The sequence below is a fragment of the Fimicolochytrium jonesii genome (assembly GCF_025526975.1).
Source record: "Fimicolochytrium jonesii strain JEL569 chromosome Unknown EV422scaffold_38, whole genome shotgun sequence".
In the NCBI taxonomy this organism is placed as follows: Eukaryota; Fungi; Chytridiomycota; class Chytridiomycetes; order Spizellomycetales; family Powellomycetaceae; genus Fimicolochytrium; species Fimicolochytrium jonesii.
In genome coordinates this window covers 1-26,901 of record NW_026515705.1, presented here as the reverse complement: position 1 = coordinate 26,901, position 26,901 = coordinate 1, and the positions used below count along the sequence as shown (strand labels likewise).

At 55.3% G+C, this 26,901-nt stretch overlaps 11 protein-coding genes across 11 annotated transcripts; 6 read left to right on the top strand and 5 right to left on the bottom strand.

Annotated features, from left to right (window-relative positions):
* Nucleotides 1–308: 308 nt before the first annotated feature.
* EV422DRAFT_294318 (uncharacterized protein) lies at nt 309–2,476 on the top strand. The gene is made up of 3 exons (XM_053066044.1): nt 309–403; nt 493–879; nt 1,071–2,476. The coding sequence occupies exons 2-3, from the start codon at nt 616–618 to the stop codon at nt 2,298–2,300; spliced, it is 1,494 nt and encodes a 497-aa protein (XP_052921245.1). The 5' UTR covers nt 309–403; nt 493–615; the 3' UTR covers nt 2,301–2,476.
* A 261-nt stretch (nt 2,477–2,737) lies between these two features.
* On the bottom strand, nt 2,738–3,868 carry EV422DRAFT_501388 (cytochrome C1 family-domain-containing protein; the record flags this gene model as incomplete). The annotated part of the gene is made up of 3 exons (XM_053068190.1): nt 2,738–3,421; nt 3,486–3,669; nt 3,744–3,868. The coding sequence occupies 3 exons, from the start codon at nt 3,866–3,868 to the stop codon at nt 2,738–2,740; spliced, it is 993 nt and encodes a 330-aa protein (XP_052921244.1).
* Nucleotides 3,869–4,774: 906 nt separating this feature from the next.
* EV422DRAFT_546075 (calponin domain-containing protein) lies at nt 4,775–6,178 on the bottom strand. Its single transcript, XM_053071511.1, has 5 exons — nt 5,924–6,178; nt 5,730–5,862; nt 5,398–5,467; nt 5,064–5,334; nt 4,775–4,988 (listed from the first exon to the last, which is right to left on the bottom strand). The coding sequence occupies exons 1-5, from the start codon at nt 5,961–5,963 to the stop codon at nt 4,912–4,914; spliced, it is 591 nt and encodes a 196-aa protein (XP_052921243.1). The 5' UTR covers nt 5,964–6,178; the 3' UTR covers nt 4,775–4,911.
* EV422DRAFT_546073 (uncharacterized protein) lies at nt 6,179–7,461 on the top strand (the record flags this gene model as incomplete). Its single annotated transcript, XM_053071510.1, has 3 exons — nt 6,179–6,568; nt 6,652–6,855; nt 6,931–7,461. 3 exons carry the CDS (start codon nt 6,179–6,181, stop codon nt 7,342–7,344), a joined length of 1,008 nt encoding a protein of 335 aa, XP_052921242.1. The 3' UTR covers nt 7,345–7,461.
* A 270-nt stretch (nt 7,462–7,731) lies between these two features.
* EV422DRAFT_546072 (Bystin-domain-containing protein) lies at nt 7,732–9,618 on the top strand. The gene is made up of 3 exons (XM_053071509.1): nt 7,732–8,919; nt 8,981–9,137; nt 9,212–9,618. The coding sequence occupies exons 1-3, from the start codon at nt 7,827–7,829 to the stop codon at nt 9,369–9,371; spliced, it is 1,410 nt and encodes a 469-aa protein (XP_052921241.1). The 5' UTR covers nt 7,732–7,826; the 3' UTR covers nt 9,372–9,618.
* Nucleotides 9,619–9,703: 85 nt separating this feature from the next.
* On the bottom strand, nt 9,704–11,569 carry EV422DRAFT_546069 (Spermine/spermidine synthase-domain-containing protein). Its single transcript, XM_053071508.1, has 4 exons — nt 11,319–11,569; nt 10,951–11,144; nt 10,288–10,618; nt 9,704–10,120 (listed from the first exon to the last, which is right to left on the bottom strand). Exons 1-4 carry the CDS (start codon nt 11,440–11,442, stop codon nt 9,840–9,842), a joined length of 930 nt encoding a protein of 309 aa, XP_052921240.1. The 5' UTR covers nt 11,443–11,569; the 3' UTR covers nt 9,704–9,839.
* Nucleotides 11,570–11,660: 91 nt separating this feature from the next.
* EV422DRAFT_623499 (component of IIS longevity pathway SMK-1-domain-containing protein) lies at nt 11,661–16,709 on the top strand. The gene is made up of 14 exons (XM_053074225.1): nt 11,661–12,381; nt 12,465–12,564; nt 12,624–12,752; nt 12,817–13,001; nt 13,068–13,164; nt 13,246–13,323; nt 13,387–13,457; nt 13,518–13,831; nt 13,895–14,204; nt 14,275–14,386; nt 14,470–14,649; nt 14,721–14,899; nt 14,966–15,111; nt 15,199–16,709. The coding sequence occupies exons 1-14, from the start codon at nt 12,025–12,027 to the stop codon at nt 16,217–16,219; spliced, it is 3,279 nt and encodes a 1,092-aa protein (XP_052921239.1). The 5' UTR covers nt 11,661–12,024; the 3' UTR covers nt 16,220–16,709.
* A 3,462-nt stretch (nt 16,710–20,171) lies between these two features.
* EV422DRAFT_485995 (uncharacterized protein) lies at nt 20,172–20,697 on the top strand (the record flags this gene model as incomplete). Its single annotated transcript, XM_053067382.1, has 3 exons — nt 20,172–20,234; nt 20,322–20,504; nt 20,590–20,697. Coding segments are annotated over 3 exons (354 nt in total), but the record flags the coding sequence as incomplete, so codon positions are not given.
* A 579-nt stretch (nt 20,698–21,276) lies between these two features.
* EV422DRAFT_608318 (glycoside hydrolase superfamily) lies at nt 21,277–24,713 on the bottom strand (the record flags this gene model as incomplete). Its single annotated transcript, XM_053073833.1, has 10 exons — nt 21,277–22,195; nt 22,271–22,423; nt 22,500–22,650; nt 22,764–22,871; nt 22,938–22,954; nt 23,030–23,092; nt 23,163–23,308; nt 23,353–23,367; nt 23,442–24,489; nt 24,564–24,713. 10 exons carry the CDS (start codon nt 24,711–24,713, stop codon nt 21,608–21,610), a joined length of 2,439 nt encoding a protein of 812 aa, XP_052921237.1. The 3' UTR covers nt 21,277–21,607.
* Nucleotides 24,714–25,082: 369 nt separating this feature from the next.
* EV422DRAFT_571834 (DSS1/SEM1 family-domain-containing protein) lies at nt 25,083–25,876 on the top strand (the record flags this gene model as incomplete). Its single annotated transcript, XM_053073043.1, has 3 exons — nt 25,083–25,185; nt 25,265–25,364; nt 25,810–25,876. 3 exons carry the CDS (start codon nt 25,083–25,085, stop codon nt 25,874–25,876), a joined length of 270 nt encoding a protein of 89 aa, XP_052921236.1.
* Nucleotides 25,877–26,232: 356 nt separating this feature from the next.
* On the bottom strand, nt 26,233–26,877 carry EV422DRAFT_501409 (uncharacterized protein; the record flags this gene model as incomplete). Its single annotated transcript, XM_053068191.1, has 1 exon — nt 26,233–26,877. A coding segment is annotated over one exon (645 nt), but the record flags the coding sequence as incomplete, so codon positions are not given.
* Between the last annotated feature and the right edge of the window lie 24 nt (nt 26,878–26,901).

The following is a 26,901-nucleotide window of genomic DNA, read 5'->3' as shown; positions in this document are numbered from 1 at the left end:
CTGTCATTCGCAACAGAGCGGGCGGCGATCATCAACGCGACATGCGACGGAACCCTAACCCCGCCGAGGCCCAACTAACCCCCGCGTCGTATCCATGTCCTCTCAGAGACCCGTCGCAAACCACGCTGCATACCCATAGCTGCCAGAGAACCGTAACCGTTACCAACTTGCGGCAACAGGCAGCAGCATATCCTTCAGTATGAGTGCTCGGAGCCGTTTACCCGTAGGTATTTCGACCGAGAACACCGGCACTGTCCACTTCACACTTGCCGAACTGGGTTCTATTTACAAGCCACGTTTGGCAGGGAGCCCAGCCTGGATACTTACGCATTTATGTTTGCCTCACATATATATAGCCTCCGGACCTGGACAGTGTTGTCGAGGTGTTCCCTGAGGACGGAGCGTAAGTTCTTTTTCGGTTCCAGTCGCGTGTGGAAGTGTGCAAGATCACAGTGATCTTCGCCAACTTTGAGACCCTAACTCACCCCCAAGTCCCCTTTCCCAACTCCCAGAGACGAAACTGACGCCCTCATCAGCGCCTCAACCCCCTGGCTCAGCATCTCCGAATACGGCAAAACCCGCAAATCACAGCTCGAGCACCTCCTCTACGAGCAAATGCAGGACATTGCAAAACTCCAGAAATCGTTCACTCAGGCCTACGATATCGACGCGGGAGTGTGGAAGCCGCCAAGATTACCTGCCGATTTGCCGATTGAGCCTTATGAGCATGCCCGAGAGGATGGGGAGGTGGATGAGAGCAAGCAGATGTTGAGGGATATGGAGGAGGTGTTGGTTGAGCTGGCAAGGAGGAGTGGGGAGGGCGTTGTGCCTGCTTCGATGGAGGGAGTGGAGAGTGGGGTTTCGTTCAGGGAGATTGATGTGAGTGTTGCGAGTTGCGAGCGGAGGGGAGTTTGGTTTTCATCCGGGAGTCCGAGCGTTAGCGACGTCGCCCAGAGCTAACGCCGTCGAGAGCGAGCGCGAACGGAGCGAGCCCACATTGCGCCCAGGGCGCAATACCTAATCCATTGCCCAACGATCACTAAGGAGCATTATTGCATCCTCTCCTTTAGGCCGTCTACGAAAAAGCCTACGCACAACTACGAATGGAACAATTCTCCCAACTCCAACGCATGATCTCCCGCCAATTGGACCTCGGCCGCGGCCTCCTCCCCACCCTCGCCGCCTCCGCCCCCTGGAAAACCATTGTCTGGGAAGGCCAGTTCAACCACGGCAAGCTCCCCATCTCTCCCATCCAAATCATTGGTCGCACCACCACACCCCTCGACCTCCCCGGACAAGAAATTACCGTCACCCTGAGCACCGATTTCGCCGTCGTCCCCTCCCGCCGCGGCAACGAAGCCAACGTCCGCTTCGTCCGCCAATGGTGCACGGACCCACACCCGAAATACATCCTCCGCATCGCCCCCGGGGCAACTCCCCAACAACACCAGGAACTGATGCGGTTCCTAGAAGTCAGCAAAGTCGGGCGGAAACTCTACGTCGCGGAGCTCCCGGGTGAGCCGCGGCGGCAGTTTGTGTTTGTGCCGTTTTGTTTTGTTAAAGTGCCGAGCGGGTGTCACCCGAGGTTACGGGAGTTGGTGAGGGATGACGCGACCGGTTGTCTTGCGATACTGGTGTGGAGGAATAATGTGCCGGGGGGGGATAGGGAGGGGGATTGTTGGGGGTTTGATCCAGGGGTTGTGGTGCCGCCGCCGCCCGCTGCGTTGCTGCAACAACCAGTCCCACCCTCGAATGCGTCCATCCCACCCTTCCTTGGCCCACACACCACAGCAACCACCAGACGAATCCCCCTAACGAGAAAACCCACCAACGACCCACCCCCACCCGCCCCAATCGGGATCCCCCAACCCTTCACGACCCCACAACCCCTCGCCTCACCCCTCCTAGACGCCCTCTACGCCCGCCCACCCCTCGACCAACAACCTTCCTACTGGACACCCGCCGCCGTTCCTCCAGCTCCCCTAGCCGACACCCCCCCACCATCCCCACACACATCGCCAACGCCATATCAAACCACCGCCTGGCCTCCCCCGCAACAGCAAAGCGCACCGTGGCTCCCCAGCACAACCACCATAACACCCACAACCATTTTTACTTCGAACACGGCGCTTACGGCGTCACCCACATCCCTTCGATTCTCGCTCCCGCTTGAAGGCATCGATCAAGCGGCGTTGCAGGCGTTGCAGAGCTTGTTGAATGCCGCAGGGCGCGTTTGGGACGCGGGCGAGGGGAGAGGGCCGCCGAGGGATCCGAGGTTGCCGAAGGGGCCGGAGGGGTGACTGGTAGCGGATCCCCTGGCTGGGTGAATCTCCGTGTTGCCCTAGCAAACCCAGGAGGAGTGGGTGAAAAAACAGGTGCAAATGGACTGGAGATTACCCTCTCGCGTTGGTCCAAGCGGGCGTACTGGAGATAAATAACCCGTCGGTTATGAGTGGTTGTAACGTGCCAGAATATACCCAAACAGCCTCTGGCGGGCGGGAGGTGGGTTTATATATATGGTAGATCAAATCGCATTTTCAGCTTATTCCGAAAAACTGGACCCTTCCCCCCCTTTTTTTTTCTGATGTTGGATGTTCCATTTTATTTTGCATCTCAAACCCGTTCGGTTCCATCTCGGTCTGAGCGAGGTCTCATGGAGAGTTTCGCGAAACCGAGATGACGATACAATACCCTTTCACAAGGTAGAATGTGTGTTCGTGTATAATTTTGATTCGATTCATAACAATGGGGGTGGGGGTGAAACGGACATGAGAGGTAGATCTGAGATTCCGCCAGTCTGTCTGTGATATGATGAGGGAGGAAGAGGGAATTTTTGTTTTCTTGACAAGGCGGGGTTGTTTAGACGTCCTCGAACTAATAAAGAAGAAGAGACGATGTTGAGTGTTGTGATAACAAAAGATGAAAGATGAAAGAACGAGACGTGAGTGTAACATACCTTTCCTGGTCGGTAAACCACCTTCCTGGTCTTAATGTAACTCCACTTGAACCTCTTCCACCACACCGTCAGCCCCAACATCAAAACCGAGAGCGAGATCGCCTTCAGCCCCATCTTCTTCCTATCATCGTGTTCAGGGTAGGAGGCCCACGACAAGAAAGTCGAGACATCTTTAGCGAGCTGAGCGGCGTTGTTCGGGGAGCCGTCCTCGTACTCGACTACTTCATCGTAGAGGGCGCGCGCCATCGCGATCGCGCCGCCGGGGAAGTAGGGGTTGTAGTGGAGACCTTCGCGGACGGTGATGCCCGCCGGGGGGTCGCAGTACCCGAGGAGGAGGGCGAAGAGGTAGTCTTCTTCGCCGTGGCGGGCGCGGGCAATGCAGGACAGGTCGGGGGGGTAGGCGCCTCCGTTGGCGGCGCGGGCGGCTTGTTCGTTGGGGTAGGGGTTGGGCATGGCGTCCGTAAGCTGATGAGGGAGACTTTAGTTTTCACCGGCTTTGTTTAGATAGTTTGAGGAATTTTTGGCATACCTTTCCGGGACGCTTGAACATGTTTCCAGAATCATCTGGTCCATCGTCGTACTCGTACTCTGCGGCGAGGGCCTTGGCCTCCTCTTCAGTGTGGGAGACACCGACGAGGTTACGGTAGTGGATGTACTGCATGGAGTGGCAAGCAGAGCAGACCTCCTTGTACACTTGGAATCCACGACGAATGCTAGAATTCCAACATGAAAGTCAGACGACTCGTGCCCCTACCATGATTTTCCCCCCCGCAATAAGAATACGTACGCAGCGTGGTCATAAGTCTTGTAGAACTTGTGGTGTTCCCAAGGGTAGTGAGGCGCATGCAAACCGTGATCAGCAGTCGAGAAAGCATGAGCAGTGGTGAACGGCAATTCAATCTCCAAGCCCATCTCCTTCGCCTTCCTCTTCAAGGTAGCAGCCGACTCAGCAATAGCGTTAGCGACGGGTGCGATCCTCTCGTCGGTGAGGACGTAGTTAGACAGCCCATAACCGACGACAGCGGACGCGGTGGCCGCCTTGGCCAGCCAGACGAGGGCGGCCTTGCGATCAGCGAACGGGGATGCGGCGGGGCCGGCGGAGGCCTGTGTGGTGGCGGTGCGGACGTTTGCGAACGACCGGGGTGCCCGGAAGGCCGTGCGGGAGGCCGCAGAGTATGCGACCCTGGAGAACATTCTTGTGAAAAAGATTTCCCGCTGTTGGAAGAGAGGGAGAGATGAGGATGAGGTCCAGTAATCCCAGGCAGTGATGAAGGCGAGTCCAGCAGCAGTATCTGAGCGTCGACGAAGGTATAGACTTGCTGTACGGTCTCTCAACGGATTCCCGTTCTGAAAAGCTGTTGGCAATTCTCACGCGCACAATCAAGCCCTGGCGGCCTCCAAATTCGGCGGTCCTCGGCTGTTGTCTCGCAATCGAGACTCTCTTCTCGCACAACAGTAGGAGGCTACCTCCTCTTTACCGCTGACTACTACTGCTGCTGAAGCTGCTGTTGTGTCCCGGTGTGTGGTGTGTGCGTATATGAGAGTGAGTACGTACCTGGTATAGGGTTATTGTGAGCCTGGCTGGGAGCAAACGTCGCCTTCGGTCTCGTTGCTTTGACGATGGGATATCTTCCACTGGGCGGTTCTCGCACAGGCAGGCGGGGGTGAGTCAATGGCTCGTCCGTCTTCGCCCGATGGATTGAGAGCCGCTTATCCCATGCAACTCATTCGCTTACCTAAGACTCCAACTGACAGTGTCCGCCTAAATCTCTCTCGCCCGCCAACGTGAATGGGTGTTTTTGTTCCAAATCTCACTTTCCCCCATAGCAAATCGCTTCCTCACAGAGGAGCGCTTTAAAATTGAATGAGGCTGCAAAATGCATCTTCTATATCCATATATCTCAAACCTCAAATCCCGGCCGGCGGTCTCTAGGAAAACAACTCTTGCCCCTGCCTCACCCCTGCCGTCCCAGATCCGCCCCTCCAATCTCCCTCCTCGCGCCATACGACACTCCGCTCGCATTCGCACCTCCTAAACATACGCAATTCAATTCTTTAGCTCATATACCCAACCCATTCGAAACAAAACCCCAACGCTGAGACATACCAGCATATCCCATCTGCAACCCAATAACCGTCTTCCCCTGGTTCAAAATCTCATCCGAAAAGTCCACAGTCCGCTTTTCCGCCAGCCGCGGTCCCAGTACCTTCTCCGGCGGGATCAAGCCCTTCTGCCCCGCGTGGCGCGAGAGGGCGAAAATGGTGTCGACGACTTGGGTGGGGTTTTTGTTTTCGTAGAGGTCGATGGTTTGGAATTGGTCGTGCGGGGGAACGGAGAACGTGGTGGTGAGAGATTGGAGGAAGGTGTTGATGTTTTCCTGGGGGGAGAGGTGGAGTTAGAGAGTGGTGGATGGGGTTTGGCGTGAGAGCAATGTCTGTACCATTTGCTTGAACGGCATTTTGGAGGTGTTGAATTTCACGGGTGTGTCGGGTGTCAGCGCGTTGATCAACCTGCATTGGGGTGGGCTTTGTAAGCAGGTACATCCTCGCGAGAGAGGGAAGTGTGTAATGATGACTTCCAAGTCTAGTCTGCTCGCATCCCTCGGAAACAGGTCGAGTGCGGGTTGCCCGTGTCCCATCCTCTCCTCCCCTTTGCTCTCCGTTGCTACTCCCAACCAACAAATCTCCGCCGTCGCTCAAGCACGTATCACCCAAGACTCCCCCTCCCTTCCCTCGCTCGACATGCCAACTATCACCCTCTCAATCCACCTACTTGCAAAGAATGACCCCATCCTTCAAGCTTTCCTGGAACCCCTCGCTCGGGAACGCTTCCCCCACAAACGACTCGATCCACTCGCGCGCTTCCTGTTCGCGCACGGGGTCGTGTTTCGCTGCTGCCTTTGCGGCTGACGAGAGGAGTTAGCCTGTGATGACAGATGGGGACGGGATGAGATGGAGGGTAGTTACCGAGCTCACGGTCGAGGCCGTAGATGGGTGTTCCGCTCATGGTTATCCGTGGGTGGTTTAGGGATTGTGGTGAAATCGGGGTGGGGTTGGGGAATGGGGATGGTGGGCCAGGGCCGCTGAAAGTTGAGTTGAGCCTCGATCATGAAAACGCGCACGTTGTCACGACTGGAGAACACGCGACGTTGGCCGACCGCTGACGCCTGTTCGACAGCGCATCCTTCCCCCCGTCAAACATTGCAAGCCTCATCAAAGCAGATGTACATGTACAGTTCGGATGGATCCCTTTTAATGCTACAGGTCATGATAGTGACATCAAGGTTCGTTACTATATACACACTATGTACAGTACAAGCGCAGATGCGTCCCTTCAAAAGTCCTCATCCATCAAACCAAAACCCAAGCCACCGAAAGACCGCCCAAGGAGGCCAACCCCAACAGATGCGGCGACGCAGCCACCGCAGCAGATATCTGATTCGGAGACCCGATCGCGACAGCCGGGTTGGACGACGACGGAGCGGTTCCCGACGCCGTCTTCACGAGCACGATCCATTCCCCGCTGGCACTTGCGCTTGGACCAGTGTACTGTGTCTTGCTCTCGGAATCGTCGAACCGGGTATTTGCTTCATCTACCGTCCATGCGCCGTTCTAAAATGCCACGCAATCAAGAGGATGATCAATAAAAAAGCGCTCATAGTTACTGACTGCATGATGCAAAACGATGGCAGTACCTGAAGAAAAGCCAGTCTCGCATCCGATGCGCGCACGCCACCAGCAGCACTGACAGCGGCGGCGGTGACGGGGAACTCGATCTTGGTACTGCTATTTGTAGTGGCCGCCAACGCGGTGCGATAGACGACTTTCCAGGAGTTTTTCGAGAGTTGTTTGAACCCGGCTGGGAGGACTGTTATCGATGGAGGGCCGGAGGTGACGGTCTACAGCAAAAGTTGGATATCCGTGTGAGCAACCCACACAACTGACGGGGGGACTGTGAACCAGATATCACTCACCACAGCATTAGCGACCGACGAGCTAACGTCGATCTCAAAGCCGTCGGGGTACGTCACATCCTCTTTCCGGTTTGGTGTGAGGGTGACAGCGGCGTTCAGGGTTGCATTGACGCGGACGCCATCGTCGTCGTCGGAGAGGAGCCCTCCCCGTCTGTCGTCAGTGCCTGCAGGGTGGGTTCCCTTGTCGTCTGTGCCTACGGGGTGGTTTCCCTTGTCGTCTGGGACTCCCGGGGTGTCATCACCACCGTGACCACCGTGTTGGCGCACGAAGAGAGAAGCTTTGGGAGTTGGTTGCTGGCCCGTCGACAGGCTGGTTTCGCCGGTTGGAACGGCAATGGCAGGTGCGACGGCGGAGATCAGAAGTACCAGGAGGGTTGTGGAGGGGATGATCATTTTTTGATATGGGTTCGGTGAAGTGAAATGTAAAGTATGGATTGTGTAAGACTGCAATGGAGTGGGAGACGAAAGGCAAAGACTCTTTTTATATATATGTAGTGCTTAGGGCAATGTTGACTGAGCAATGAAGTTCTTTCCTCCTTCATGTACGTGTGACGGCGATGGCCGCTTATGACCGCTTTATGAATGATTGACTGCTTGTTTCGGATGCCTTATACTACCATATAAGGTTTCAAGGCACGGTCCATGGCGCCAAATCCGAGGGAGCGGAGTGTCAACGAGGAAATGCGCGTGTCAAGACTGGAGAACACGCAGTGTGGCGCAAGAAGTGGCGCTGATGAGGCTTTTGCATAGAATGGTCTCGCTCAGTTCTCTCCATCAAAGGGAATATCGTCAACAGGATAAGTGACATTAGCGAGGAGCAAGGAAGAACTTCATAGAGACGACGGGAAGCCCTCAGTGTCAACCGAGCAACAACTATTTCAACCCCCACACTCACAATGGGTGCCGACAAGCGGTCCCGCGGCGCCCCGCGGCACGACCCCCTGCACGTCCAAATGGCAAAAGACACCTCGCTCGAAGTCACAGCCGGCGCCAAACGGCGACGGAGAGGCAAAGGCGGGTCCGACTCCGACGGCGGCGACGCCAAGAATGCCGAGTTCCTGGACAGCAAGACCTCGCGCAAAATCCTCGACATTGTCCGGCAGCAGCAGGACGAAATCGAATTGGAGGAGCAGGAGGCGCGGGGACGTGTGGGCGGCGGGGTAACGGCGACGACGGGGAGTCGGATGGCGAAGAACTCGTTTGCGGCGCCGCAGCCGTTATTAGCGGGGCCTGTGGGGGCTAAGAAGGGGGCGAAGTATGGTGCGGACTCCGACGAGGACGACGAGGCGGTTATGGATGGGGACGAGTATGAGGAGTATGATGTGGATGCTGTGGACGATATTGAGATTGACGAGGCGGACGCGGCGCTGATTGAGAAGTTTATGGCGAAAGAGCCTAAGAAGCAGATGAACCTCTCCGACCTCATCATGTCCAAAATCGCTGCCGCGGAGGCTGCAGGCGAGGGGATGTCCTCGGGTCCCGACGGTCGGCAGGAGCTTGTCCCACCGGCGATGAACGAAAAGATCATCGAAGTGTACACGAAAGTCGGCCTGCTCCTGTCCCGGTACAAATCGGGCAAACTGCCCAAAACATTTAAAATCATTCCCTCGCTCGCCGACTGGGAGGACGTGCTGTACCTCACCCACCCGGAGAAATGGACCCCACAAGCGACGTATCAGGCCACCCGGATTTTTGTCTCCAACCTGAAGGCGAAGATGGCCCAACGCTTCTTTGCCCTGGTGCTTTTGGACCGCGTGAGGGATGATATCGCAGAGACGAAGAAGCTGAACTACCATCTGTACATGTCGCTGAAGAAGGCGCTGTATAAACCGGCGGCGTTCTTCAAGGGCTTGCTGCTCCCCCTGTGCGAGAGTGGGACGTGCACACTGAGGGAGGCGGCTATTATTGGAAGTGTGATTACGAAAGTCAGTATTCCCGTCCTGCATTCGGCCGCTGGGCTGTTGAAATTGGCCGAGATGGATTATTCCGGTAAGTCTTCTCCTTTACGGGACCCAGACGTATGAAATACCCGACTCACTCCTTCATACAGGCGCGAACTCCCACTTCATCCGCATCCTCCTCGACAAAAAGTACGCCCTCCCCTTCAAAGTCGTCGACGCCCTCGTCTTCCACTTCATCCGTTTCAAAACAGACCACCGCGAGATGCCCGTCCTGTGGCACCAATCCCTCCTCGTCTTCTCCCAACGGTGCGTCTCACCCATCACCCCGCTTCTACACCATATTTCCCCCCATATTAACTCCCCGTTCATTGACTTACTAGGTATAAAGAAGACATGACCCCCGAGCAAAAAGACGCCCTCCTCGACCTCGTCCGGCACAAGGTGCATCCGCAGATCACGCCCGAGATCAGGAGGGAGTTGCAGAATTCGAGTAGCAGGGACGAATTGATGGAACCGGATGCGATGGAGTTGGATATTTAGGGGGCCGGTGTACGGCGGTGTAATCGTTGAGGGGTTTAGGGCGTAGAGCGTGGTAGGCATAGCGCCGGGTGGTCAGACTCACAGCTGAAGGTCGTGCAGCGCGCACCTTTAGCTACCGCACGTATATAGTTGATTTTATTTTTTGTTTTCACTTATCATTATTCATACCTATGCATGACGGAGAACTGGACTGTGATGCTAGTGTCGGTCTTCCATAAACTTTTCGGGAAAGCAACACAAAGTCGACCATCCAAATATGCCATGCAAAACCCCTCCAAAATCATCGCATGAGACCCTGTGTCGCATTTTTGGGAAAGAAAGTTAGGACGGTAGGAGGGACGTCCTAAATGGACATTGGCGAAGAGGATGGCCAATCTATTGAAAATGTTCTATGTGTGCGTGATAATGATAAAACGAAGAAACGAAAAATCCCAGCCAAGTCTAAGTCTCTCTCACCCTACTCCCCCGTCAAACCTCCAAAGCAGCCTTCGCAAACTGCGGCAACACGAAAGCCGCAGAATGCACCTCCCTGTTGTAATACCTCAACTTCTTGTCCTCTACACTTCTCTCAAAGTACCTCGCGGGGGTTTTCAAATCTTTACCCGGTTCGTTGGAGCAGAGGATGAAGCCCATGTTGCCGCAGGGGTAGGTGGGGACGGAGGCCCAGGCGTACTCGGCGACGGGGAAGATGGTGCGTGCGTGGGTGAGGACGGAGCGGATGAGGGGGAGGTGGAGCCATTGGCATTCGCCTGCGGGGGGGGGGGGGGGGGATGTTAGTGAAGTGTTTTGGGGTGGAGTGGCGGGTACGCCGCAGGGCAGTCGGTCAACAATTTCTGGAAGGTCGTCGACCCGTTTGGCCCCTCCATCCCTCCTACCGCACGCAATCTCGACCCGGCCAAGCGTCTCTACTGCCTACCTTGTGTACAAATAATACCCCCAGGCAGCAACGCCTTGCGCATCAGATCATAAAACGTCTCTCCAAATAGCGACTCCGCAGGCCCAACCGGATCCGACGAATCCGTAATAATCACATCGTACGTGTTCTCGTTCTCCTTCAGGTACGCGAACCCGTCGCCGATGTGCAGTTTGACTTTCGGATGCTGGAACCCGACGGCCATGGCGGGGAGGAACTTTTTGGAGGCTTTGACGACCGCTTCGTCGATTTCGACAAGGGTGACTTCTTCGACGCAGTCGTGTTTGACGATCTCGCGGAGGACGCCGCCGTCGCCGCCGCCGATTACAAGGACCTGGGTGGGGTTTGCGAGATTCTTTGTTTAGATTTTGCTGTTTCTCTCCACTTTTCGTTCCTTGGCCAAAGAGCGACCAGAAAACTCGCTCTGATCTGATTTCCCGCCAATGTCGATTGCTCCCGCCTGGTTTCCTCCCGCCTTTTGTCTGTTTGGTACGCATCCCGTCCTTCATCCTCAGACGTTGTGAATAGGGGCCGCCGCCGTCCATCGCTCCAACGGAATCATCTGCTTCAGCCAAGTCCCCGCACTTGTCCCGTCCCACCTCCAGCAATTCTTATCACACCCCAACTTCCGAACCTCCACCTTCCTATCCGCCGTCCCATACTAACCTTCTTCGGGTTAGCATGAGCGTTCAGTGGTAAATGAGCAATCATCTCCTGGTACGAGAACTCGTCGCGCTCGGTAGCCTGGATCACACCGTCGAGGACAAGGACGTTGCCGTGGTTGGTGGACTGGAAGACCAGGACGTCCTGGAATTGTGACTTTTCTTGGTGGAGGATCTCTTTGACCTGGAGGGTCATGGCTGGAGTATGAGAGGAAGAGAAGGAGCGAACGAGCGGTTGAGTATAGAGATCATTGGGGTGCTCCCGTTGGGGGGAATACAGATCGGCGTCTTCCGAAAGCAGTTGAGGCTCACACCCCGGACCATTCCCTCGTACGACATGGAAGCTCAGACAAGAAAGCAAGCGGCAAGTACCTTGGCCGGGCCACAGGGCCTGTGACTCCTTGAACCAGCCGTCCTTGATGTTTGGATGCGACATTTCTTGTTTTCTTATTCGTCGTTGTTGGGCGAGACAACAGTCAGGCTTTCCTTGAAGCATCCGAACGGACTGTGGGGGCGAGATTGAGTACCGTCTCGGTAATGGACTTTAAGGTGCTCACGTGACTGGCTCAATAAAGTCTGGCTGAACAGGTACAATACACGTGACTGCGCGACCGTGAGTTCGGAGGCCCCGGGGGATGATGAGGAAATGACACGAGAACCCTTGGTAACTGCAATGGTGAATGCATGCGGTGAGTCGGTGACGCACGCCGCTCAGCTCAGTTTCCAACGCAACCCCCAACCCTCTCAATTTCAAACCAGTGAACCCACTTGATCTGCCTTACTACTCCTCGTCGCCTCAACCAATACGCACTGCACGACCTGGAATACTCCCCCCGTAACGCTCTTTAGAACTCACGCCAAGGCCAAAGAAACTCGCAATCTTCGACAGGCCCGGCAGAAATCTGTAGTTGTAGTCCTACTCCGACATTCCTCAGCGGATTTTCCCACCGTGATCAAATAAGGCGCGACGCATAAGGATCTCTGGCTCTGTGCCCCACTATTGCCCTTATCGAACTAGTGAGCACGGACCTCGCTGACACCAAGCTGTTCAGCGGTGGAAAAAAGGGAGCCGGCTCTGATGTCAGGAACGGAAGCGACTGATCCCGCCGCGCAGGAAGGAGAACAGGAATACGGCCCTGAGCAACCACCACAGCAGCCGAGCCCTCCATCTCCAGAGGCTATTCAGCCTGAGAAGGCGAAACCGGAAGAGCCGAAGTCAGAGGCGGAGAAACGGGAGGCGAATACACCGCCACCATTTGCAGATCCCAAAGATGGACATAGCTCACCCACCAAGGAGCACCCTCCTCAGAGCTCAGTCAATGGGAAGGAGGGGGATAAACCAGCTACTCTGCGCTTCGTGAAGGTTTTTGAGCTCGATTCGGAAGGGAAGTGGTCCGATCAGGGTATGGGTCATGTAGAATGCGTATTTGTAGAGGTCAGTGGAAGGACATCGTTTCCGTACATGCGGTCCAAACATCAGGCCGAATGTCAGCGTTCCTGACAAGTTTCATTTCACAGAAAAAGGACTGCATGTGTCTTGTTGTTCGATCCGATAAGGAAGGATCGGTGTTACTGAACACCACCATTCGCAGCGAAGTAAACTACGTTCGCCAACAAGGTGAGGAGCGCTGACATGAAGCGGGGCTTCCGAATCCACTGAACCTGACGATTCTGTAGACACTCTGGTTGTTTGGACAGAACCTAGCGGGGAGGATTTAGCATTGAGCTTCCAGGACGTCGGTGGCTGCAATGACACATGGAATGAACTCACGCAAATCAGAAAGCGGCTGGCCGCAGATAAGCATGGTAAAATTGCCCTACAAACATGCATCGGGATCATGGGGATAGTGGAGACTGACGTCTGTTCCAGATATCGATCAGTTACCTGAGAATTCAGCGGAATTACTGCGAGCTGAGATCGAGGAGTCCGAGCTCACACATCTGGATCTTCCCGACCCGACCATGGGAAATGTGAAGGAGCTGGAACTCGCCGTGTGTCATGCAGCTCGGTTTCATAGTGGGAGAGCGGAATTGGTGAAGACGATGGAGAGGACGGTAAGTATCGACATGCGGGCCAGTCTATGTCCGAACTCCCCTAAAACGACGCTTGGGATCTCGTAGAACTTCGTCCCAAAACTGTTCCCCGTGTTCGAGCAAGCCGAGGATCTTGACGATTTCGAAACATTGCATGCTTTAGCCAACATTCTTCGCGCCATACGTGAGTTCTCCATTGTGTTGTTGACCGTTATGTGACGATCGTCCGCTGGATAAGTTCTGACTGGCTTCCATCTGTTTACAGTGACGGTCAATGAAGGCTCCATATACCAATACCTCCTCAGCGATGAAGTGTTCAAAACGACGTTGGGCATGCTGGAGTGTGAGTAGAGTCGCTTCTAGAGAATCTGGAGTGGTGGACACATGGGCTGACAAGTTGGAACAGATGACGGCGACCTCCCCAATCAGAAAGCAAATCACCGGGAGCACTTTGAGAAAAATGCCAAGTTCAAGGAGGTTCGTCACATATGGATACGTCTCTCTATAATCTTCAATGATGCTTACGGATGGTTTCAGGTCGTGCCGATAAAGGATGAAGATATCAAAGCAAAGATTATCCAAACGTACCGCGTGCAGTACTTGAAGGACGCGGCGCTATTACGATACCTGGACGACGGGATGTTCTCGGCGTTGCTTTCCATCATTTTTTTCAACAACGTGGAGATATTACAATACGTAAAGACCGACGCAACATTCCTCAAGTCGCTCTTTGCGTTGCTGTCGGAGAAGGACGTGTCGGAGGAAAAGAAGAAGGACGCTCTCAACTTTTTGCACGAACTATTTTCGGTGTTGAAACAGTTGCAGGGTATGAATAGAAACCTTTTCGAACGGTAAGGAAATGAATGATCGTTGCGCCTCCTTCACGCGCGGATCTGATGTCTCTCCCACTGCAGGCATTGCCAGCCAAAAGAGCTCTTCAAAGTCATGGTAGAATACGGCCTCTTCAACGCATTAGACGAGATGCTGACGCGGGACGACGTGTCGGTACGCACCACTGCCGCAGCGATAGCGGCTCACGTCATCGAACACGACACGCAGCTCGTGAGGGAGCAATCGGAATTGCGAGCAAAGACACCTGGGCAGAAGCCATTTGCGGAACGGCTTGTGGCGCTGTTCCTGTCAGAGACGAACACGGGGCTGAGGGCGCAGTATGCGGAGATGGTCCGGGCGCTGCTTGATACGAAGGCGCTGGATACGCAAGAGGTGCGTTCCTGCATTGATTTTCAGGCTCGTTACGCAACCCGATGCTGATATGCTCTCCGTCGTGCATCAGGGAATCGTGTCCCACAGCGGTGTGAATGCAATAACGGAGGACAAGTTTTTGGACGTATTTTATGAGCGGTGGATGCCCGATCTGATTAGCCCAATTTTGCAAATCAAAGCTGGTGCGTTGTTGCCGTGCTTCCCTGTTCTGAGAAATCATCTTCAAGGACCCGCAGACTGACTTTCATTGCTTTGTTGCTTCCAGATGTACCAGGCTTTGTGGGCACGGATCCGGACCACGCATCCCGATGCAATCACATCTGCGAGATGCTACTGTTTATCATCAAACAACACGACATGCGAGGCAAATTCCTGCTTGTCAGCACGGAAATCGTGCCCAAGGTTGCGCTGTTACTTCATGCGAAGGACACCTACCTGCGGTTGTGTAAGTCAAATGTCTTCCCGGATTCCAGTCATTGTTGACCCAGGTTCTGATGTGCTGGTTCCACTTGACAGCCGCGTTAAGAGTGTTCAGAACATGCCTCACGATGACGACGAAGGACGACTTCTATACAAAGAAGATCTTACTGGAGAAGAACGTCATGGGGCATATTATGCGCCTGTTCATTGAGGTTAAGCACAAGTCCAACCTGCTCAACTCGGCGTGTTTGGAGATCTTCGATTATTTGGTTAAGGTGGGTGGTTTGGTTGGCGGCGCCGGATGTGCTGAGTTGGCACAGTAAGCTTACGTGGTGGAACAGGAGAATCCGAAACCTCTGGTTGCGAATGTCGTGACCAATTTCAGGGATGAGCTGGCAGGCGTCACGTATGTGAGGACGTGCCAGGCCCTCATTTTGAGGTATGAGCAGAACATTGCGCCGCCGCCACCGGAAGATACGCCCGAAGAGTATGTATCGCTTTCGCCTTTCTCTGCGGGGAGTCTTACACCTCGTCCCTGTGTACTGTACTGACGGCTGTGATTACCATTGAATAGTGCGAGGCCTTTAACAACACACCGTCGAGACGGCTGGACGCGCATTGACGAAGACGAAGACGCATACTTCAACGGCTCAGACGACGATGACCTCGACTTCTCTTCCGACCTCGACGACGCATCAACATCCTCAGCCAAACGCAAAGCCACCTCTCCACCCCCATCACTAAAGGCCAACGGAACACCCTCATCAGAAACCCCCGCGAAAATCCGCCACACCTCCCCGCCCACCATCATCAAAAAATCTGCCTTCAACCGCGGCGCCATCGAATTCGTCCCTGCATCCCCGGATCTGCGCCTCAACCGCCCGCTTGTGGACTACCCCGACGATGACGATGACGATGATGACGACCCGCTAGTCAACCTCGTGGCGCGGAACAGGGATAACAAGTCGCCATTATCCAACCCAACGCGGCCGCCAGAAGGGCCCGTAAAACCCGTGAGTCCTCTTGTGCGACCGAAGACGTCGACGGGACCGCGGATCAGTTTTTCCTTGGGGACGACGACGAAAGTGGAGAAACGGCCGAGGAGTGAGGATGGGGAGGAGGTGGGGTTGAATGGGGAGCATGCGGCGAAGAAGGGGAGGGCGGGGGATATGGGGGGTGAGACTGTGGGTGAGGAGATTGCTACGAAGGCGGCGGACAACGTATCGTCGTCACAATCCACGATGATCAACGGCAACCACGGCAACGAGCTCACGCGTGCCCAATCGTCCACACCGGGCCCGTCATCGGTCGGAGAGACACAGCGGGCATCCGCACCCCCACCCACAACACCGGCGGTGTCCGCAGCCCCAGCATCCCCACCAACACCACAAGCCGCGAAACCAACAAACGAAAACAACGACTCTGTACCCGCCGCGCCGGCCGTCATCACCAGTCAAGTGGAGATTGTCGCCCCATCGGCGAGTCATGATGATGACGCGGATGGTGATGGGCGCGAGTCCCCACCGCCATGCCCGGACGATCCGAGGGAAAGGGAACGATCAGCGAGCGTCGCGATGGTTGGTGGGGATAGTTGAAGAACATCATATCTTGCAACACACACCTGCGGGGCCACCCAAGATGAACCCATTGTTTGACTGCCCCCCTCTTCTGAATACATCCACTGCCCCCCATCACCATCACCATCACCATCACCACCACCAACAACAATCCCGGGCAAGTCTGTTCATACTTCCGTTATGCTAGTGTTGTACATGTACATGTATCTACCCCCCCCCCCCATTTCATTTTTACATCGCCCGCCCCTCCCCGCTCTACTACTCGATCGCATGTTTCCCGAGATTTTTTGTTTCCGTGTATGTAAGACACGATTGCGACGTTTTTTATGTGTTTTTCTTCTTTTGTTGTGGTAGAAATGGAAATGTGAGGGGGTTGTGGCATGATTCGCATGGGCACTGATCGGTTGGATGATGGGGGGGGTGGATTGACTGGGAAAACCGCCACCACTGGCCACGAATCTTCCATATTCAAGGGGTAATCCTGTAAAAACGCGTCAAGGAAAAAAAGGGCAAACAGGACGCGTTTTGAGCTTGCAGTACGGTATCAGTATTCTGGCCTTATTGACTTATTCCCCCACAATCAATCAATTAATTTTCAAGATAACCTTCTTTATGTCCCCTCACACCAACGTGATGGATCTTGCTTGATTCTTGCTTGACCCTGAATTTGAAGGTGGCGTTGCGTCTCCACAGGGTTGATTCATCACTGTTGAGCGGTGGCTTTATTTTGTCGCCCCATCTTGCATTCATTTTGCTTGAGTCAATGAGGACGGCTGTCGGTCTTCATTCAAGCTCTGATGAAGCGATGCACTCACAAAGTTGGCAGATGAGAGCGAGCAGGCGGAACGTTCGTGATGCCCATGTGCGAGATCGGCGCCTTTGGATCATGGGGGGTGGGGGTTACTTAAGATAAGAAACAAGAGGAATAAGCGAATCAGAGAATAGGAGGAATAAGAGGAATAGGCGAATCAGCGCGCGCGAGGGAGGGGCCGTAGCAGATTGCTGGATTGTTGCGAGTCAAGAATGCAATTCATTCTTCAAACGGCGGCGCATCCTCCCCCAGTCTGCACATTCGCTCAACGTTGCCAAAAACAGCCTCCAGCACAATCTACCCAAACCCCCACCCACCCGCCACTCAGCCGTCATACCACTCCCTCCCACATAGCTCCCTCTCAGCCACTGCGTTTCATAAACCCACTTCCAATAGGTCAGCGCCAAGAACCAGGGCCCCCCCCTCCCCCTCAACTGCTCATTCCTCAACACGCGGGAATCCGGCAGCTGTCCCAGACCAGTGCACGGAACATCATATTTAGGACAGCGAGCTCTTCGATTTCTAACCACAGGGAAGAGCGAACCGATCGGGGCCGTATTATAGCGATTTCCGGTCACTTCGAAAAACTCGGGTCCTTTGTTGAAACATCTCCTGAAACTGAAACTTACCAAGTGTTGTTTCCTTACGCTCGCAAGGGTCCTCGATATACACCGGGCCTCGAGTTTTGAGTTTCTGCTTGATATAGCGCAAACCACCAGGCTGGTCCCTATTCCCGGTCCCCCCCACCGTCACCTCCGTTGGGAATTCTCAAAAAAAGAAAGGTCCACAACACCGTCACCCGCCAGCCACCCTCTCTCGCTTGCTGCCACACAACTTCGTCGTTGGACGTTCGCAGGACCCGCGCTGAAGGCCTCGAAGAGCAAAAACGTACCCGGGGTCTCTTTCGTCTGGACGCAGGAACGGACCTTGGTATCAAGTGCCACATCGACTGAACGACGGTTGCCGCGAACGTTGCCGAAAGTGTCAGGGAGATTGAGAAGGCGTTACCTTAGACTTATACGAACGTGTTCCCTCGACGCCCCTGGACCGGTGCCAGGGCCCTTGTAGCAATTTCAGTTTCCATTTCGCACGGTTTCGTCTCGCATATCTTTTCCTTCAGCAAAGCATCGACGGAGGAGCAGGGTCTAGGCGCTGGCACATAGCAGAGCCGGTTCCATCTCCGCATCTGCCCGCTCGCACAGCGGTTGTATTTTGTCCATCTACATCCTTTCCCTTTAACCAGCAGTCATAGCGACGATGGACGAAGCCACCCTCAACAGCGTCCTCATGGCGGCTCTGAACGCAGCCCCGAGCGAAGAAGCGGCGCCGGTTGACGAGCAGGTGACGACGGACTTTATCGACTTTGACATGACCTTGTTCGATGAGGTGTGCAGTCAGCAACAGCAGGATCACGAGCAACACCACTCGCAGCAACTGGGAGATTTCTCATCTCTGCCGGCAAATCCAGATTTTCTCGGTTTCGGGAATCTCTCGGATGTCATATTAGACCCGACTGCTGCCTCAGGCCCCGCCGCAATCCCCGAGCTGTTTGTCGATGCCCCGTCGTCTCTGCTTCCTTCCTCCGATCCGAACGTGAACGTGAACGCACAAGTCTCGGCACCTGCCCCTGAAGACATATCACCCTGGGGCACTTTGCCATCAGAACCAAACGTTGCGCGGTCTACGAATCGCCATCGCAGAATCACCTCCATAGGCAGCACCGGAAACGGCCCAGTCCAACCGGGCCATCGCCGCGCAGCCTCTCTGCAGACTTTCTCACAGTACGGTTTACCTGCAAGTTCGGTGGCTCTCCCGTCACATATCGTTGCCTCCAGCAAACCCCCAATAACCTCAGGGACTATGACATCAGACCCTAGGAACGTCTACAGGCCAACACATCGCCGTGGACAGTCCTACGGGAACTCAATGCTGGCGTCATCGATGCCGGTGAACCCGACTCCCTTCCATGCTGGCCACCCTACTCTCCGCAGCAACACTTTCCCCACCGCGAACAATATCGCTCATACCCAACCGATATCGTCCACCCTGGGCCTGATGCCCGGACAAAACTGGCAAGGGCAGCAAATGTCGCAATCGTATAGCCCAAACTCGCAACTATCGCAACAACAGCGCGCACCGTTCCCGGATGCTGGCCTGCCGTCGCCTGGCACGGGCGGTGGACCAGCCCGCCGTCAAATGGGTCACCGCAGGGGATACTCGCTCTCCCAAGTACCCACCCTGACGGCGGACCCCATGTTCTGTCGTGCCAACCCGATGAGCAGAGATTTGGGAGGTAACGCCATGCTGGACATGGCCGCTCGTCGGCAACATTCCATGGACTCGCTTGCTGCCGGTGCAGGAACGCCACCCGTCCACCCGCGGAAGGAGGCCCTCGGACACCGCCGGGGCGCGTCCCTGGGCCACGCCTTGATGACAAGCAACCTCTACCAAAACCGTCTCCCCACCGCCGTCGAGCTATCCGCCGCGTCCTCCGGCCACAACATCTACTCCGCAGCCAGCTCCCTCCCCAGCGCCGGCTCAGCGCACACCTCCTCACCCTTCGGAGGCCAGTCCGCGCCATCCTACCGCTCCTCGCATTCCCGATCAGACTCCATCTCCTCCATCGCGTCCGTCGCGTCCTACTTCCCCTCCCCCGCCCTCAACGGCGTAAGCGACATGGACCCCGGGGTCGTCGATACCTTTGTCGGGCTGCAGCTGGACGGCACGGAGGAATCGAATTTCACCGAGATGATGAACGCTGCCCTGGCGTCCCAACCTCACCCGGCGGCGTCCTCCGCCTCGGCGAACATGGAGCATTCACCACCGCCAGCCCAATCGTCGTCCTCGCATACAAACACCAACACGCAAACGACACCATCCCCCGGCGTCATGTTCGAAATGACCATGGACGATTTCATGTCCCACACCCAACAACACCACGAGATCACCCCAATGGATATCCACTCCGATATGAAGATCACGCTCAAATCCTCCCCCGAGCACATACCCGTCGCCGACAACACTACCGACAGCAGCAGCAGCGTGCTCGCCGCGGCAGCGGAGGGTGCGGCGGAGGACGACGAAGAGGGCAATGAGGAGGAGGAAGATGAGGAGGAGGAAGAGGCGGAGGATGTTGAGCATCGGTGTATGTGGACCAACTGCGATTTGTTGTTTGGGAGTGTGGAGGAGTTGGTGAGCCACGCGTCGGATGTGCATGTTGGGGTAAGAGTTCACAATCAAACCACACGAAACAAAAATCTCCCCTGCCTGTCATATACTCATCTTTTTCATTTTTGTTTTTTAATGTAGGCTGGGAAAGCGAGTTATACATGCCAATGGCGCGGCTGCACACGCATGGAACGCCCCTTCACCAAACGCCACAAGATCCATAACCACCTGCGCATCCACACCGGCGAGCGCCCCTTCAGCTGCCCCGTGGCCGACTGCGGGAAGAAGTTCAGCAGGCAGGATGGGTTGAATACTCATATCAAGGTATGTGTCCACGTCCTGTCTTCTGCCTAATGGTTTTTGCCGGGGCGAGACAAAAGCTTACACGTGTATGTGAAAATTCCCCTAGACGCATTCCAACGTGAAACCGTACATCTGCACCTTCTTCAACTGCGGCAAAGCCTACTACCACTCGCGCTCGCTCCGCAAACACGAGAAATCGCACTACATCCCCACCATGATGTCGCTCAACCTCCTCCACCACCACCACCACCAATCCGCCCTCCTCGCCGCACACCACCACCACCAGCAGCAGCAGCAGCAGCAGCAGCAAATCATACACAACCACCACCGCCACCAACACCTCCCCAGCATGCCACCACCGAATTACACCAACATGGTGCTGGGACCCGCCGCAGAGAAGATGTACGTGCATCATATCCACCCGCACCATCAGCACGCGCTGCACCAGCAGCAGCAGCAGCAGCAGCAGCAGCAACCGGCCTTCCACCCCGCCGGCGGGTTCGTGGGCATGGCGACCGCGGCGGGCGGGATGGGGATGATGGCGGCGACCTCGGCCGCGGTGGATGTGGGGTACGACGAGCAGCGAGGGTATACTGGCCCGACGGCGTGGATGGAGGGGCGGTTTGGGGGGAGTTTGTGAAAGTGAAGAATTTTAAACTTTTTGGGGATGATGAGTGAGCCATTTTTTTCTTTTTGGGGATGCCGCCCCCCCCTCCCCCAGACACTTGTGCTTTTTCTCTATATATAACTAGACGGGGTTTTGGCGCGATAATGGGTGGGGGACGATGAGTTGGAGGGGGAGAGACAACCAACCTCTGTATTATATGTTTGCTTTTTGACTCTTTTGTGATTATTGCTTCGTTTTGTTTAACGAGACCCTTTTTTTCGATTGACGAAAGAATGCTGGGATGGACGAGATCCCAATCGAAGATCAAGGCATAACAATCAGGGACCAGCCAGGTCATGGTTTCGGCGGTTGGGATCGTGAGTGGTTTCTGCATTTACATACATACAACATCTACATAAGGATATCCCCAAAAGCGGGAAGGGGAGCCCATATCTGCCCTACGTCAATACAGCAGTGGTGGGTAATAAAAAAATCAAAGCCGCATCCCGCTCAACCCCTACCCGGTCCCCAACGCCCTACTCGGCGTATAAGCCCTCGCAAAATCCACCACAATCTCCAACCCGATCCCCTGATACACCTCCCTCAACTCCACATCCAGCTCCGGCAGCGTCTCCTCCCTCATCACCGGCCCCTCCCCGGGCTGCGGCTGCTGTCGCTGCTGCATCCCCATCGGCGGTCCGCGTGGTGTCATACCCCCATCCCCCGACCCCCCCTCCCCCTCTCCACCCCTTTGACAAAACGCCAAAACCCGTTCCTGCAAACTCTCCAACCGCGTCCTCAGCGCCCCATACCGCATCTCCAACACCTCCATCCCAAACGGCTTGTACGTCGCGAGCCAGACATGATCGCGGTGATACCTCCACAGGGTGTCGAGGGCGGTGCGGAGCGTGGCGAGTGGGCCGTGGGCGAAGGCGTAGAGGGCGCGCGCGGGGTCGGCGGACTTGTAGGCGGCGACGAGGTGCGTGCGGAGAAGGGATTTGTGGCGGAGGGTGTCGGCGAGGAGGTAGGGGAACTTGAGGCGGCGGTTGAGGGGGTACATGGTGAGCATGTCGCCTGAGGAGACGGATCGGAGGCGAGTGGCGATCTGGGGGTGGATATTCATCGTGGTGAGACATTATCCTCCCGCGTCGACAAACCTGGCGCGCGGAATTTTACATACCTCACTGTAGATCCGATCCAAGTTCAGATCCCGATACTGCGGCAACAAGAAATTATAAAACGGATCATTCCACAAGATCCACTTGGACACATTCGGCGGAAACCGGGTCTTGTCCATCGCATCCAGGGGTACATCAATCCTCGACGCATAAATCTAGATAGTATCACAACCACATCAGCGAAAACCCCCGAGATGGTGGTGGCCAAAAGAAAAAGCATGATAAACAAACCCAGTCATCCAAATTCCCGCCACAAACACCCGCAAAGTTCTTCCGGACCATATGCCAATCGACATCGGGTTCGGCGGTGTAGCAGTGTTCGGACCAGTAGAGGATGCCGGGCAGGGCGGAGAGGATGTCGCATTCGTTTCCATCGTCGCCCCTGCGATCGCGAAAACAATCGAGCGGGTTCGGTTATTCCATACGAGATGCTTTGTGGGGTGGGACCCAATCCCGGAATACGTAAGAAGGGGGCGCAGGGAGGGGCTTACCTACCACGTAGTCACAAACACGTTCTTAACTTTGGACCGCTTGCAGGCCTTCAGGCATGCGTCGGAGGCGGCGAGGGAGAACGGGAGGGCGCTGTAGAATCTGTTCCAGGACCTGTACCACGTGTTAGACAGTGCATGCCCGCAATCAGCTGTTCCCAGACATGCCGGAGTTACGCACCATATGCCACCAGCCACCTGCGCGAATGATGGAAGGCCACGATCAATACGCGAACTCGATCAAAAGGAATGTGAAAGCGTAAAAAAACGCACCCACGGCTCAAACCCCAGATCGCGATGCTGCTGTATCTTCCTCGAATACGCGTCCACATTCGTCTGAAAAACCGCCCCGCTCAGTCAGTCTCCGAACCATCATCCCCCGATCATCCTCCAACCCGCCTCTTACATGATAATAATCCCAATAAACAAGGTCCAACCCTGCCGGCATGTTATGCCGCATCTCCTTCGGCAGCTCCGAGGTTTCGTAGTAGCTTTGCAGGGAGCTGTTCTTTGCCGCTATCAATTCCTGCGGTGTCAATTGTACGTCCGTGCCTTTTTCGAACGGGGCCTCAAAACGAAATGGCCATTTAGCATACCTAATGTAAACAGCACTAATGAAAGGAAAAGAAAACGCGTAAACACCCATTTCGCACTTGAAGGGAATCATTGACGAGGGTATACTCACTATCCGACCAAACCATCGGCATCAACCCCCTCTCCCTACAAATCCCCTCCAGCCGTTTCAAATGCTCCAAAAACACCTCCGCGGAATCTTTATCCCCAAAGATCTGCTTATACCGCCCCTCGCCGACGCCATGCGCCTCATCCATGCCAATATGTATGCGTTTAGAGCGGAGCGGTTTGGAGGCGGCTTCAATGACGCGGGTGAGGAGTTCGTAGGTCTCCTCAGCGCCCGAGAGGATGACTTCCGTCGTATCTCTTACGCCCGCGAACCGGGGCCACTGCAATATCTGCCCAAGGTGTCCGAGCGTTTGTATGCAGGGAAACACCTCTATTCCGAAATTGTACGCGTAGTTGTCGATGAAGGTGATGTCGTCGCTGGTGTAGGCGCCTCGTAGGTATCCGAAGAAGGGCTCGCCGGGGACCGTGAATGTGTCCTCGGTGTACAGTTGGAAGGTGTTCATGCCTAGGAGCGCGCATGTTCGCAGGAAGTAGAGGACGGCGTCCATGGAGAGGACCGCGCATCGCGAACAGTCGAACATGACGCCGAACGTCTCGAACTGCGCATGTTCCTCCCAGCTCAAGTACATGGCGAGATCCTCGACGTTGGTTAGATCGAAGAGAGTGCCGAGCATACGTCCCAGGGCGCGGAAAGCTTCGCATTTCCGTTTGTAGGTTACGGTGATGGTGAATGTTTCTCCTTCTGGGACCTGTGTGTGGTTCTTGTGTGATGGGCGGACGATGACCGACCTGTCTGCCATGTTCAGATCGTTACAGAACTGCACCGCGATCTGCTCCACATTCCCATAATCCGCCATATTATCCTCCGTCACAAAGTTCCTATGCACGCAACTTCTTGCAATCTCCAGCAGGCCCGCCGCAATGTCCTCCGGGTACTTTGAAGCCACCAGGACGACGGGGAGCAGGGTCTTTGTGGGCGACCGCGGCGGGGGTGTGTCTTTCATCGCGTCGGTGTCGTCGGGCCATGTCCCGTCTTGGAGGGAGGTGAGGTCTTCAAAACTTAGGGCGGGGGTTATTTCGTGCGCTGGCGTCTAGGGGATGCCAAGCGTTGAGAACAATGTGCCAGATGTCTCCTCAGAACGTTTTCCCGCGCTTCTCAACCTACATGCCCCTGGTGCAAACTCGACGTAACATGCGTCCCCGTAGTCAACAATTTGGGCTCTGGGGTACTGACGTCGTCGGTGGACATGGGCATAGCAGACTCGGTTTCCTGTCTCGTCAGATCCAGATCGGAGCTCTCCATATCGTCTGCCATTGCGGGGTCCGGTTGTGATTGTTCCAAGATCGTCTAAAAAGTCCGGGGCTGGTGAGGACGCGATTTTCGAGTTAGGCGGGGCCCTGTGGGGTGTGCCATCGTGGGAAGGCGAACTTACCACAAGCGTGCAGAGTATGTATGTCCGTGAGGAGGAGTTGGATAGTGGTGGGGAAACTTCTGCGTGGAGGATAAGATTTCGTCGGACTTGGAGAGTCAAAACCAGAGGAGTTGTCCCCACGGGTTCCCACGGACGCGCTTTGCAGCACTTGCGACTGACTTGCGACCTTTGCGGAGATCCCAGGAGATCCCGACCCAATTCATCCCTTCATTCATTCATTCCACAACCCAACCCAAACCCAACACCCCACAATGAACACCTCACCCACCACCACCACCTCCACCACCACCCCGAAACCGCCACAACTCGGCCTCCTCGAAGAAGACGACGAATTCGAGGATTTCCCTATCGAAAGTGCGTTATCAAACATCCCGTCGTTCAAATGTTCCCATTTTTTTGCGGGGGGCTGTGAATCTAACCTTTTCCTACTTAGACTGGACGGAAGCAGACGAAGACCATGAGGACGCGACGCTGTGGGACGATAACTGGGATGATGATGAGGACGTGAACGATGATTTTACGAGGCAGTTGAGGTCCGTAGGATGGGGCTTCCGAGGAACGTGGGTTTTTTGTTGGGCCCGTTCGAACGGAGGGGTGGAAGGATGCGGAAGGAAGGGTCTGTGCTGGGCGACCCCTTCCGGTTCCGGGCAGGATCGAGGGAGGATATGTGCAAATGGGGCCGTAGATGGAAGCAGAGTCGACGGGACGGAGGGATGGGAGGCCGACACATCCAACTGGAAAGAAGATCGCATGCAGAGGGTGGGAAGACTTCAGCGTATGAGATGACTTTGGAGGTAGTGAGGCGAGGATGAGATGGACACGGTGTGCGGAGGCGGTTTGTGCTAGGGACCGGTGCTGCGAGAGGACAGAGCTGCCTGCGGAGAATACTGTGATTGGACCGTTAATCTATGATGGGAGCTATACGGCACTGAGCCACGCCTTTCTCTCACACGACGCTCTTCTTCTGCCCATCTATAGGGAGGAACTGCTGAAACCCAGCTCACAGCAACAACAACCGCAGGGTCAACCTGTCTCATCGCAGTGAAACAATGCGCCCGTAGCGTATTTTTGTAAATATCCCGTTTAGTCTATCTCTGTTCGTCATGAATAGAACTGTATACCCTTGCATTGGGAATTTTTGTGATGTTCGACAGTGCATTTGATTGTGCTCGTGTCAGATGCGTTACAGATTCAGTACATGCGTGGGAAAAAAAGCCGGTAAATGCGGAGACGAAGTGTGTGCGCTATATGATATACATTATGAATTACAAAAATATAGGGGATGACAGTGAAAAGGTAACAAAAAAGGGGACGTTGTTTTCTACGCCGTCCCCACCCCAACATTCGGGTGGTCTACATGTACAAAACAATAAAAGTACACCTCAATCCCTATTATTTCTTCTAAGCGAGGAGGACAGTGACAGCACCGCTCAAGGCAGCAAACAAACCGGCAGCAGCAGAGAGCGTCGCCGAAACGGCACCGCTGTTAGACGGGGCAGTGTTGCCAGCCGCCAGCGGGTTGGTGTTGGTCGGCGCCGCGGCACCACCGGCACCGGTCGCAGCGGTCGGGGTAGCGACACGGGACGGGGGGAGAGCACACTGCGTGGACCCTGGGATGACGTTCTGCGGGTAAGCGGAGAGCGTATCGGCCAACAGCTGCATGTTGTCGGCGGTGAAAGGCACGCTGGTGGCACAGGGGTTGAAGACGGAGAAGATTGGGATCCCGCCCTGTGGGACGCCGTTGGCGACGGAGATGAAGAAGATGGCCTTGTCGTTGGGGTTGGCGGTGACTCCTAGGTTGCGGGGGCAGATGGCGTTGGGTGTTCCGAAGCCGGTGACGGTGACCTGCTGGTTGAGGAAGTTTGCGCCGGTGCCCTTGTTGGAACCGAAGGAGGCGTAGACACAGTTGATCTGGATAGTTGCGTTGTACTTTGCTGGAGAAGCACCCGGGTCGGAGGAGTTTGCGTTGTTTGAGACGACGGAGCCGAGGACGGTGTATTGGGCGGTTGTGATGAAGCACTTTGTGTCGTCTGGCTGGCAGCTTGGGACAGCGGTTGCCTGGGCAGCAAC